A 13,157-nucleotide genomic window follows, 5' to 3' on the forward strand; every position below is an offset into this window, starting at 1 on the left:
CCTCAACACGGACAAGACGAAGGAGATGATAGTGGACATGAGGAAGGAGAGGAGAAGTCATCGGCACTGTTCATCCGGGGGCTCGAAGTGGAGAGGGTGAGCAGCTTCAAATACCTGGGCGTCCACATCAGTGAGGACCTCACTTGGACACTTAACACCACACATCTGGTCAAGAAGGCCCAATGGCAGCTGTACTTCCTGAGGAGGGTTGGCATGTCGCCCAGGATCCTTTTCAACTTCTACAGCTGCATCATTGAGAGCATCTTGACCAGCTGCATCACTGTCTGGGACGGCAACACTACTGCTATGGACCGCAAGCACCTGCAGAGAGTGGTAAAGACTGCAGAGAAGATCACTAGGACTCCACTGCCCTCTCTGCAGAGCATTTACCACCGCAGGGTGCGTAAGAAAGCTGCCTCCATCCTCAAAGATCCCACCCACCCCCAGCACAGACTGTTCACTACTCTGCCCTCTGGCCGGAGGTTCAGAAGTGTGAAATGCAGGACCACTAGACTGAAAAACTCTTTCTTTCCATCTGCCATCAGAATCCTAAACGGCTGAGGAGTTTATTACCAGGAAATACGTTATGTACTGTTTACATTCTCAGTTTGCACATGCATAATTGCACAATGACTGTTGACTGCTGCACATGCTGCTCCCATGCAGCATACATTCTCTATTATATTCCTTTACTATATTGCTGCATTTGTTGCTGCTTAAAGTGTCCTAGATTTTGTGTTACATGCATGATTGCGCAATGACTCTGCTGCACATGCTGCTCCCATGCAGCATACATTCTGTTATATTCTTATATATTTTTATTATATTGCTGCATCTGTTGCTGCTTAAAGTACCTCAGATTTTGTGTTATCTACTTTATATTTCATTTGTATTTTGTGGCATTCATGTGGACAGCAAAGTAAGAATTTCATTGTACAGGGAAACACATTTCCTAACTATGCATATGACAAAATAAACACTTTGAACTTTGAACATCTTTACACCAACCTTCATCTATGTGAAAACAGATTCCCCTCTTAATTTCCTGGATAACACTGTTACGCAATCTGCTCTTTGTCCGTGGATGCAGATTATTTCTATTGCGCTGTCCAAGATGAAGTCACTGAGCCAAGCCTCCATGAAGCAGCAGAGCATGCAAGGTCAGAGTTAGTCCAGCTGACGAGAAGGAGTTCATCCATTTTGTTGGCTAGAGAGTGGAGATTCACTAGATGGATAGACGGGAGCGGCGTCCAGGTCCCTCTCTGTCGTAACTTCACCAGCACCCCCGCTCTCTTCCCTCGCTGGTGTTTTCTCCAAGTTCCTTACAGGGCCGCTGCCCCTCCGACCAGAATGTCTATACAGCTTTTTGCATTATCAAAAATCAAAGAAAGTGTGTTCGGAGTGAGCTGTGTGATGTTTAATAGTTCTTCTCTGGTGAAGATAATCCAGGATGGGTCACAGAAGACCGAGAAAATAAAGAAAACCAACAAACGCATGAGAGCGCACGTTACCAAGGCAGCCATATGCATCACCATGTTCAGTGTTCTATGTAGAGAGACAGTCCTTCCAGAAATTACTCCAGTCTACGACAGTCGGAGGTCACTAAAACTAATGTTGAGTCATTGTGTGTAACTTTGCCAAAACAATGTTGGGCTTCGTAGTTTTCTCTGAATCCCTGCCCAGTCGAACCAATGATGGCATGTTTAGCCACATGTCGTCATTCAACTGCTGGCTGTCTAGGTTTAGTTCTGAGAAAAATGATGTGGGCTTCATACACAATTGGAAAACATTTTGGGGAAAACCTGGTCTGGTTAGCAGTGACAGAATTCCTCCAACTTTGGATGGTGCAGCTCTCATATCTAGAAATATGGCAATCCAGAGTTGAGATCAGGAAACAAAGTTACAGTCTTACACTCCTCTCTGCAGTCTCTAAACCTTTGTTACACAATGGTTGTTATTGGGGTTTCTGATTTGTCATGAAGTGGTCATGTTATGATTCAGAGCCTCTTTATTACATATGCAACATCCTAATTTTGCAGTATTTTATGTAATTTAAGTATATGCAGTAGGTATAGGTTAGTAATCATTAGTTTTCCAAGGTTTTATTTTTTGTATTTTTTTTTTTGGACCTCTGAGCATTCAGCCTGTCCAACCTGACTGTTAACAAGCCATGATGAACCATGGATTAGCATCTACTGTATGTTTACACACACACACTGATCAAAATGTTCAATTAATTGTACTCTGTGATGCATACACATCATATGGTGGCATATTATAATGATTAATCAGATTAATTTATCATCTCATGTGATGATGGGGCATGTTAAACCGATCAATTAATCATACCCCATGGTGCTGCAGGCATATTAAACTGAATAATTAATATCATGATATGGCAAAGATATTAACCGTTATGGTCCACAAGCATCATTCAATTCATCTCAAACTGTTACAATATTAATGAATTTTCAATATTTGAAAATTATCTATTTGATTTTTCATGGTACATGTAAGATGTGAAAGACCATATATTTACAGTGGTTGGATAGAAAAAATTTAAGATAGACTGTTGTAACCCTGCCATAAATTATCTTCACACCTAGACTGACAGAAGGGGTATTTTACAATATCTCTATCAAATTTTCATTGTATAATACAAATATTTCAGAATCAGAATTAGCTTTTATGGCCAGGTGTGTTGGACACACAAGGAATTTGACTCTGGTACAGCGGCTCTCAATGCATATGCACATGGCCTTACCTAAGGCAGCAGTGGGCAAGTAACCAATATAAGGATGAGAACAGAAGTAAAGAAGTAATGTGCAATCAAGCAAAGGAATGTGTCTTAGAAAAAAAATAAAGTACTATATACACACAGTCTGGATTCGACGGATCGATATGTACAACTGGAAGCAGCTTGATTCAGTACCAAAATCCAATAGCCTCACAAAAATCTGCAGCCACTGTGATTTAAATATATGGTTTATCTACAGTATATGCTGTGATAGCAGGTTGTGCTCTGATGAGCCTTAAGACTATCACTAATGCAAATAATAATAGAATCACCTTCCATGGCCCAGTGGTTTGTTTAACCCTCATACCATCCTTTAAAATCCATCCAAAAGTGTCCCTCTGGACAAAAAATGTGAATCTATACTCAGTGGCCAAGCATTTTGCTCACAATCTGTTAATAGCAACTTAATGAAAAGCAATAACTAACTATACTCAGCTGACAAAGCTACTCAAAAGTAAGAATGACAACCTTTATTCAAAATCTCATCCAACCATGAGAAAATATTCAATAGTTGATCTGTTCACATTGAAAGCTCACAGAAAAACAGGCTAAAGCTGTAACTCCAGCAGGGAGAAGTTGTAAAATACACATTCACTCTGAACCTCTGCATGCTTGATTGATCTATCAGGCTACTGTTGTTCAATGCCTCAAAACACAATGGATGGAGCTATCAAGTTATGCTGAACAAGTAATTATTAAACCAGTAATGACCAGTGTTTGTTTGTTTGTTGTGTCTTGTTGCTTTTCTTCTTTTCTCTCTCCTCTATCCACTCACCCCAACCAGTCGAGGCAGAAGGCCGCCCACCAAGAGCCGGGGTCTGTCGGAGGTTTCTTCCGTTAAAGGGAGTTTTTCCTCCCCACTGTCACCAAGAGCTTGCTCAAAGGGGATTTGTTGGGTTTTCCCTATGTAATAATAGTGATAGATAGCAGTAAGGTCTAGACCTTACTTTGTAAAGTGTCCTGAGATGACTTTTGTTGTGATTTGGCGCTATACAAATGAAATTTGATTTGATTTGATTTAATGTGTGGAGGCATTCTGGATTTGACACTGTACATGGAAAAACCATTGATAAAGGTGAGGCAACAAAATATGAAGACTCAGTGGTGGCTCAATGGCTTATGACAGGAACATCATAATTTCTAAAGCATATCTATATCTATCATAGACTATGAGTTGGAGTTGCATTTTCATTATATCAGACTAATTCTGTGTTAGTTCTGATTTGCTTGAACTTGGTTTTATGAAGTGGAAGTCCTACCCTAATTTAAAGTAAGGTTACTAAACATCCAAATTCTTGCTATAATGTTGATAAATGAGATGAGAAAAGAGGAACTGATGCGGTGGATGAAGGACAACTGAGACCTACTCAATGCACCTCAGTATCTGAGAGCTGACAGCCCATTGATGAGGCCACGGAGCGCATCTGTGACCACTACGGACCACAGAAGGGTGCAGCTGCACCTCTGGTGCAAAAGGAGTGCATGCAGCAAGTCCTTCCTGGTGAAGTGTTTCAGGATCAAAAAATCCCACTTTCAGAGCAACTTGACAGACAGTGAGAAAGTCTAGCATGACCTCTGATCGATCCAGATCAGACTGTGGTGTGTGGTAGACCTTATGTGGATGTTATCATGTAATTTTTGTCCAAGCATTGTAGGCATAATGTATGGGGTTAAAAGCAAAATATTGAATTGGCCCTAGCTCACAATGGTGCAGAATCCCTTAAAAAAGTCCTGTATATGGATAATGATCTAGATCAGCAACAAAATCTAATGGATTGTTCCATTGGCAATATCTTAACTGTCCAAAACATTTCATCAAAATCCAATCATTATTTTTGAGTCATGCTTTGAAAAATCTAATAAATGCTAGTAAAATTGTAACCTCCTTGGTAGAGATAATAACATGTACAACTTTTTAGTTTTTCTGGATTTTACCTCACATAAATTACATATTAAACATGAGTTAGAGGTGCTGCAAGTAAGTGAGCACTGAGGTACAGAACACATGGATGAAAATTACCTTCACCTTATATTTCTTTGGGATTAAACTGTAAATCAGTCTAAACCTCACTTTGTCTTGCAGGTCTCAGGGAAAATGTGTTGAGGGATATTTGATAAAAAAAAAAACCCTAGAGATAGAATGCAAGCTTTTAAGGGAGTGGTAGCACCGCTGTATACACTATCGATATGAATTCTTAGAGGATGACAGGCAGGGGAATTATTTTTTTACCCCTTTAAAATAACTTTCCATAACTTAACAACTCCACATGTACTATATGTATGCATGCATTATTATCAAAATGTATAATACTGTAGTTCTCCTTCTACAATGGCCTTAGGTGTCATTTAATCAAAATAACCAAAGAGGAATCACTAATTCTAATCAGAGCCATCAGCATTGCTGATGTCACCTCCCACCCCACGCAGCCACCACCCTCTCACTTCAGACTCCCGCCTTCAGGAAGAAGGTATTGGAGTCTTCAGGCCCACTCCACCAGACTTACAAACAGCTTCATCCACCAGGCTGTGAGGATGCTGAACGCTGTCCATTACCTCCCCCCCTCTGCCTCCTGCCCCTGGAACATAACCCACCACAGAATATAAAAAGACTGCCCCTCTGCTGTTTGCACAAACCCATTACATTCCCACTTTTATTATATTACATTCAAATCTGAATCTGACTGTTTTTACTGTCATATCTGCTGCTGTTGGTCATTTGCACTGCTGTCCATGTACATCTCATATACTATTATGCACCTCATCACAGACGGCCCTGGTGATGCTGACCATCTAACAATCTTCTTATTATTTGCAATACTGTCACTGATTGCACATGGTTTTGAGTCATAGCCTATTAGGTTGTCCCTTTACTTTTATCCTAATCACTCTAATTTAGTTTTCTTATTTTATTTTATTCTATTTTTGTTCTACTTGTATTCCATTTTTTGCAATTCAGTGTAACTATAGTATGTCAGTGAAGTGTATAAATGACACTGACGACTGCCATCTGTGCTAACAGTGATGAAAGTTTATCCTGTGAAAGTTAACTCATTAACAGAACCAACATATTGAACACACATTCAACAAACCCATTGTTTGCCTGTTCTTATGACATTACACAGTATCAATATGAATTCTAAGAGGAAGACAGGCAGGGGATTATACAGTGATTATTAAATACAGTGAGTTTCTCTGACTACCTTCCAACACCCCTAATGTACCTAAAGACCTGGTTGGTGTAGAAACTGGCCTGCTCAAACTGTGGATGCATCAGAAATACAGCATGTATGATGCGATCCTCTTTATCTGCCATGACTGTTTTCGCAGTACAGTCAGTGAGCTATCTGCTTATTGGTTTTCACAGAATTTGGATATAATTTAAAATAAACTTATCATTAAAGATATATCTCAAGTGCTAAAATTTGGCACTGCCTTGAAATTCTTCAGTTTTTCTGAAAACCTCCATAATATGAACTTGACAGAAAAACCAGTAGCTAGATGGATTTGTTTTGTTTCACTGACTCACCAAGAAGAGCTTCAAATAGGTTGCTTTTGAAAATTCCGATCACTCTCTGAATGGCAGTTTTTAGCTGCTGCTCCTCCGGCTTCTTCAGTTTAGTGCAGTACTCCTCCAAAAGCCCCAGGGCTCGAGCTGTGTCTGCAAAGGAGGGAGCAAAAGGACAGGCTTTGGGGTTTCCTGGCTAGTTTTCTTCATGTAATTATACATTTTTCATATATCAATCTGACAACATTTAGTTTGACATGACAATTCTGTATATGATGGTAGGTAGGTAGGTACTTTATTGATCCCACAGTGGAGAAATTTCTGTGTTACAGCAGCAATAGAGAACAACCAACATAACACCATAAGAACAGACACCACCATAAGAACAGACGCATAAGAACAGAACTTCATAGAAACACGGGAAAGAACACAACGAGGACACAGCTGCTGTAACTTGCTGCCACTCTGCGCAGCGCATGCATACATGAGTATGTAGTAACAAAGAACACTTAGTCTTAAAATAAAGAGTTACATAAAGGCAACAAAGCATTAGGACCAATACACACAAGGATTATAAAAGTAGCGTCATCAGAACGTTACATTTTACACAGCACAAATAAGCAAATCAAAGGCGCCTAAAAACAGGGCAAAGCAGCACTGGAGAGAACCAGGAACAGCAGTACTAAACAACCAGGAAATCAAGAACAATCGAATATTACTCACACAATTGATCCCACAATGGGGGAGAGAAACCTGTGTTTCAGCCATAAGGATCTCTGAGCAACTACTCAAAAATACATAAAGCAGGGCAATGTACAGTATTTGAGAGAGATCAGGAACAAGATATTACACATGAGCCTATTTACAATGCATTTCATCCCCAGGAGCTGAAACATTGCACCACAGTAGATTAATGCATAGTCCCTCATAATTTCACCTATCTTATCACTGCAGTGATATGTTGTACAGTCTGATTGCGGTGGGGAGAAATGGCCTACGGTAACGCTCCTTTTTACAATGGGGACGTAACAGTCTTGTGCTAAAAGAACTGTTCAGAGCCACCACTGTGTTGTGCAGGGGATGGGTGGGGTTATGCATGATAGATGTTAGTTTTACCAGCATCCTTCTGTCTGCCACCTCCTCGATGGAATCCAGAGAGCAGCCCAGGACAGAACCAGCTCTCTTAACAGCTTGTTGAGTCTCTTTCTGTCCCTCAGCATGCTACCTCCTGCCCAACCCACAACAGCGTAAAAAACTGCAGATGCCACCACAGAATCATAAAATGTCCGAAGGAGTGCCCCGCGCACACCAAAGGACCTCAGTCTCCTCAACAAGTGGAGGCGGCTCTGGCCCTTCCTGTACAGGGCATCTGTGTTGTTGGTCCAATCCAGTTTATTGTTGAGGTGGGCACCCAGGTATTTAAAGGTGTCCACAATCTCAATATCTGAGCCCTGCAAGCTCACCGGCGTGAGTGCTGGTGATTTCTGCTGGGGGGTCAATCACCATCTCTTTTGTTTTGCTGGTGTTGAGGACCAGGTGATTTTTCTCACACCACTCCACAAAGTCAGTAACAACCCCCCTGTATTCCCCCTCGTCCCCCCCAGATACACATCCAACAATAGCAGTGTCATCTGAGAACTTTTGTAGATGACACTGGTGGGAGTTGTACTTGAAGTCCGACATGTAGAGGGTGAACAGAAAGGGGGAAAGCCCTGTCCCCTGGGGTGCCCCTGTGCTGCAGACTACCACATCCGACACACAGTCCCTAAAACTGTCCCCGATCAACCCTAAAACTATATAAAGCTTACTCATACTATGCTGCAAGGCAACAGCCCCTGCTTGCTTAGTTTATCAGAAAGGAGCAAAGAATGATATACAGTATGGCCAAATGTACTGTATGTGGACACCTCAGCATTCTAGTTCTATGTGATGAGTGAGCAGGGTTTCCACCAAACTTTGAATACCTGGGTACAAGAATTTGCTCCCATTCAGTCACAAGAGCATGAGTAAGTCCAACACTGACGCTGGGTGATAAGGTCTGACTCACAATCAGCATTCCACTTCATCCTAAATGTGTTGAATGGGCTGATGTCATAGCTCTGTGCAGGTCAGTCAAATTCATCTGCACCAAACTGGGAAAAACTTTATTTATTGAGCATTGTCATGTTGACAAAATCTAACACAAACTGCTGCCACATGGGGAGTATACAGTATACAGGTTTGCATATTATGAGCCAACCAAAGGTTGGACAACTAAGCTTGAGGTTAGACTCCTTCTCTCTACTCTGGACAAATGCAGAGATGATGACATGACAGCATTCAGAACTTTCACATTTAGTATTTGTGGGGTCCAGTGAAAGCTTCAAAACTCATTTCCTGTGGCACATACCATAACTCACCTTTTTTTCTGATAGGCATGGCTGACTGTGTAAACTTGACTCTTGTTAAAGTTTCCAGTCCAGTTTTTAGTGCATAGTCAAAAAGTTATTTCTTAGAGGATGACTTTCTCTGTGGAGTCTAGGGACCAACAGGGGGGCTCCGGAGGAAGTGTCCAGGGGATCTGTGCCCAGTAAAATGAGAAAAAGATTAGTTCCACTGACTAGATTGCAGCACAATAAAATGTGATCACTGGCATCTCTGTCCCAGATGACAGTACCAGCTGTGTCCCAAGTCACAAGAAACTGAGATGAGGTCCCCTGTACCAATGTATGATCAACTTTTATTTACTGTGTTGCACAGTAATTTAAGGGTCCTTGAAACGAGGATGCTTGGAAACCAACACGCTCTGCACTTGAGGTTGTGCATTACATGAGTCTGGGTCTGCTTCAAAAAACATCCATCGCCTGAGGGGCTGGCAGTCTACAGAAGTGCCCTGTCATGAGTGATTCACTGCTGCCTCTCACAGACAGGCGAGAGTTACTGTACACAGTGGGAGACAGATGGGTGGGCACCAAGCCTTAAAGTCCTCATAGTCATATAATCTGTGTGTAGAGACGCTGGTCTGGTGTCCTGTGGTGAGGAAGGGCTGTCAGGCCTGACAGTGAAACACTACTGGTATAGCTGGGCAGCGTTGGCCCCATCCTCCCCCTGAACAGCTTGTCCACATGTATCTGGCCTGGCAGTCTATACGTAAAGTTTTAACTGCCCACACACCAAAACACGGGGCACAGGGTGCACCATATGTAACACGCCAAGTTTTTTTTAAATGTTTCAAAAGAAACATCCGTTGTTCCGACTTGCTGTTTTTACAACGATTAAAGAAAATGCCAACTAATACGTCAGAAATTTCAGAGTTTACGTCTGGGGGTTTTGACTTATGTTGGGACGTGTGCGTAACCCCCATGAGGTGTCTACTGATAATTCAGGAAATTAAAAACGAACCTTTAACATCGTCTGGTAATCTTGCTCCTATGCACAAATTAAACGTGTCTGTTCTCCATTATTAGCTAGCATTCATGCTAAATCAATAGCCAGCGGTATTGCCAAATGAAGTGATGCTTTCCCAGTGCGACGCTGGGCTGCTGGAAAATACCTGCCTGCCAGTTGTGGGAGAAAAGGCATGCCTCTCAAAGGACTCCATGTAACGTGATGTTCATATTCCGTACAATGTTGACTGTACATTCGGGGGAAATGTCTCCTGATAAAAAAACAGCATTGTCCTCGAGCTGCCACATCTCTTTACATGTCTGCCAGGTCCTGCACCGTAGCGTTTGCCATAAGAGCCGATGGCATCACTGACAGGTTCAGACGCCACAAATTTACCCACCATGAAAAAATAAACTTCCGTTTATTGCTTTCAAAATAATAAAGAGTTGTTAACACAATTTGTTGCAAACCAAAGTTCTAAAGACATAGCTGTCTGTGACTTGACATTAATATGGTTAGTTCTGTGTATGGAAGAGGTAAAGTGTAAGTTATGTTACTGAAGTGACTGAATTACCAGTCCATGCAATGAACATACGATTTTTAAACAACATAAAAAACCTACCCACAACCCGTTGTTTATTGGTTATTGTACAACTTTTGAAACACAAGTGGAACCATATTGTACACAAAGTATTTTTATTTGTGACAAAGGTCAGTCTAAAATTTCAGAAAATGCTATAATGTAGCTCATTTGGAATATAATTTTAATAACAGCACAATGTTCCAGCATTCTAACTTCCACTTATCTGTTTGTGGAAAAACAAATTATACATAATAAAAAGTGCACTCCCGGATTTACCAGAAACGTTCTGAGAGGTTTCCTTACTAAACCCAATGCCTGGTGTAACAAACATTAGGCCTATATTGCTCACATCCACTACTTCAAAGTCACAATTTTATGATGTGAGAAATATGACCCATCCCTCACCAGCCATAACTATTCTATGTTCCTTTTATTCAGCGGTTATTTATCTCAGGACTCCGCGACACGTAGGCTATGACTTATCTAAGCATCCTAAAAGCGTGGCACACTTTATGTATTTATTTTGAAGGACGTTCTCCTGGTTTAAGGGCCAAATGTGGTGGACTTGACGGAGCTGTTTAACTTACCTTAGCAACGCAGAGTCCGGTCGCTGGTTAGCCAGCTTAAGTTTCGACTGACAGGATGTGAAAACCTATCATACAGTGGAATGTCTTGTCGCATCAGAGCGGATCAACCAATGAGAAAGCTTCAGACCTGTGCGAAGGTGAGAGCTGAAATATTGTTGCATTGTAGGAAATATGAAAATTATAGTTTATTCTGACTTCCATAACTGGCTATTGTAATAGAATTATCAAACCTAGTAGTAGTAGCAGCAGTAGTGGTGGTGATGGTTGTTGCTGTTGTTCTAGGCTATATAGTGAAACACGTTTCAGAAAGCATGCATATAAATATAACATCTTTTCTTTTATAAAGGTCATGTTTTTGTAACCCATGGGTAAAACCAAGACTATTAAGGGCAATTCAGTGGTCAGCAATTGTTGTCTTATTTTATTTTATAAATTAATCGATCGTGATTAGTTTCACTGCTGTCATCCCGGGGTTGTTTTACTTTGGAAGACTTTACTATGAAAGCTAAAACCGCCTTCCTGTTTTTTGCTCAAGCTAGGTGACCCTCCATTAGACTGAAGGGGCCTGAGCTGCTGGAAGTGATATTCCAGGCGAACTAACGTGAACAGAAGAAAAGCTAATAAAGATTGTACTAAAACCAGCAGACGGATTGGACACGTTGGATGTATGAGAACCTGAGACTGTGTTTTGTGTTTTGAAGTTGTTCGGTGAGTAAAGCTATGAGGAAATCCGTGAATTAGCTTAGCTTATACGCTACCGTGGTGTGTAATCACGTTGCTCAGTAAAACACTTGCACTGATCAGAATAGAGGTAAAAATGTTATTGTAATTGTCTTATGTGGTGTATTGTGAAGAAATTGTTAAGTGTTAATGGTCGTTTAACTGTATTTGTATTTTGTTTGACACTAAGTGAATGTAGTCAACTTTCCTTTATGACGGGATAGAACATTTTAACGCAACTATTAATCTAAACCCATGGGTTAATAAAGGAAGTTGTGTTACACCTTGAGTTGGTAAATAAAAAACTGTACAGTTAGTTAAGGGGGAACAGCTAGAAACACTTAAAAAAAAGAGTGTGAATAACTTTGTATACTTATATTACAAATCACCTGTTTTGTTATACAGGCTGGGGGTTTTTTCCCCCTTTTGGTCATTCCTTTCTTTGCCCTGGATCCTGGATGGTGAACGGACCTACTCGTGAACTGGAGTCTCTCCTTGATGGGGAGTGGCGAGCCACCAATTGAGTACCGGGATTGGAATCTCCCTGCAATCGTCACCTGCCTTATTGTGTATGCGGTAGGACTATACGGTTATTGCTCCAAGGGACGGGAGCTGGACATTTTATTTGGTTACTTTGTTCAGGGTGCACCCATGAAAAGGACTATTTCCTAAAACAAAAATTATATGCCAGCTTTATTCATCTTTCTCATTATTGTAAGTGTTGTTGTTGCTGCGTGTTAATACAGTTGCCTATTCCTGCAATCTGAGTGTTCCAGTTATTCATGAGTGTCTCTGTCATTATTCAGCCAACAGACTTAGAGTATTCTGGCCTTCAGTGTCTCCCACACAAGGGTTACATTTTCATATTTTATTGAGATTCCACTGTCTCAGTAACACTATGTTCCTTCAAGTCTGTGCATGACACTATGAAGTCTCAGCTCTATATGGTTGTGATTGCTGGTGAATGAAGGGCTTGGGAATACACACAGAGTGTCAATATTTCAGAGTCAACCTGTTTGAACCTAAATTGAGTATTTACAACTCTATGGAGAGTAAACCAGCTGTAACAGTAGAGTTAAAAGTGAGTGTAAAGTGAGTGAAAAATTGAACTCCACAGAGTGATATTTAGTGCAGGAACTTCGAGCGGCACATGGTATTTTCTCCAGTGTGGTGGAAATATGTAATGGAATAGTATGTAGCTCATATAGACCTTATTTGGTAGTAGCTTATGTAAGGGGTTATATAATTAATACTTAGAATCCTAGTTAAGGCCTAGTATGGTCAGAGATGAACCAAATCTAAATCTAATCTAACTTGAGTCAAAACAGTGAGGTTAAAATAGTATTTTGAAAAAATTTGTTGCCAGTTGCATGGTTTACATTTATGCATTCTTCAAGAAGGAGTCATGGCGTCTGAAATGATAAACACGTCTCCAGTCATAGTGATTGAGAATACAAATCCGTTGCTGGCGGAGGAAATTTATAAACTATCTCAAAAGTGGAACAGGAGAACGAGACACTTGTCAGTATTCTGGCCCCCAGAGGGAACATTTAATAAACATTTGTGTGCTGAGATGAAAAAGTTGATAATTAATTATAA

General features: G+C 40.8%; 1 protein-coding gene across 10 annotated transcripts in view; it reads right to left on the minus strand.

Annotated features, from left to right (window-relative positions):
• The window catches only part of dlg2 (discs, large homolog 2 (Drosophila)), a 316,297-nt gene extending 305,413 nt beyond the window's left edge, over nt 1-10,884 (minus strand). For 9 of the 10 annotated variants that reach the window (XM_020621766.1, XM_020621770.1, XM_020621768.1 and 6 more), the window contains exons 1-3: nt 9,835-10,035; nt 8,702-8,862; nt 6,324-6,455 (exon numbers count right to left, since the gene is read on the minus strand). In XM_020621766.1, coding sequence (XP_020477422.1) covers nt 6,324-6,455; nt 8,702-8,720 — 151 coding nt within the window. In that variant the 5' untranslated portion in view covers nt 8,721-8,862; nt 9,835-10,035. Of the gene's footprint in view, nt 1-6,323; nt 6,456-8,701; nt 8,863-9,834; nt 10,036-10,838 lie in introns of those variants that run through there. The other variant, XM_020621763.1, reaches the window with a different exon arrangement.
• Between the last annotated feature and the right edge of the window lie 2,273 nt (nt 10,885-13,157).

This window comes from Monopterus albus, unplaced genomic scaffold, assembly GCF_001952655.1.
Source record: "Monopterus albus unplaced genomic scaffold, M_albus_1.0 scaffold267.1, whole genome shotgun sequence".
NCBI lineage: Eukaryota > Metazoa > Chordata > Actinopteri > Synbranchiformes > Synbranchidae > Monopterus > Monopterus albus.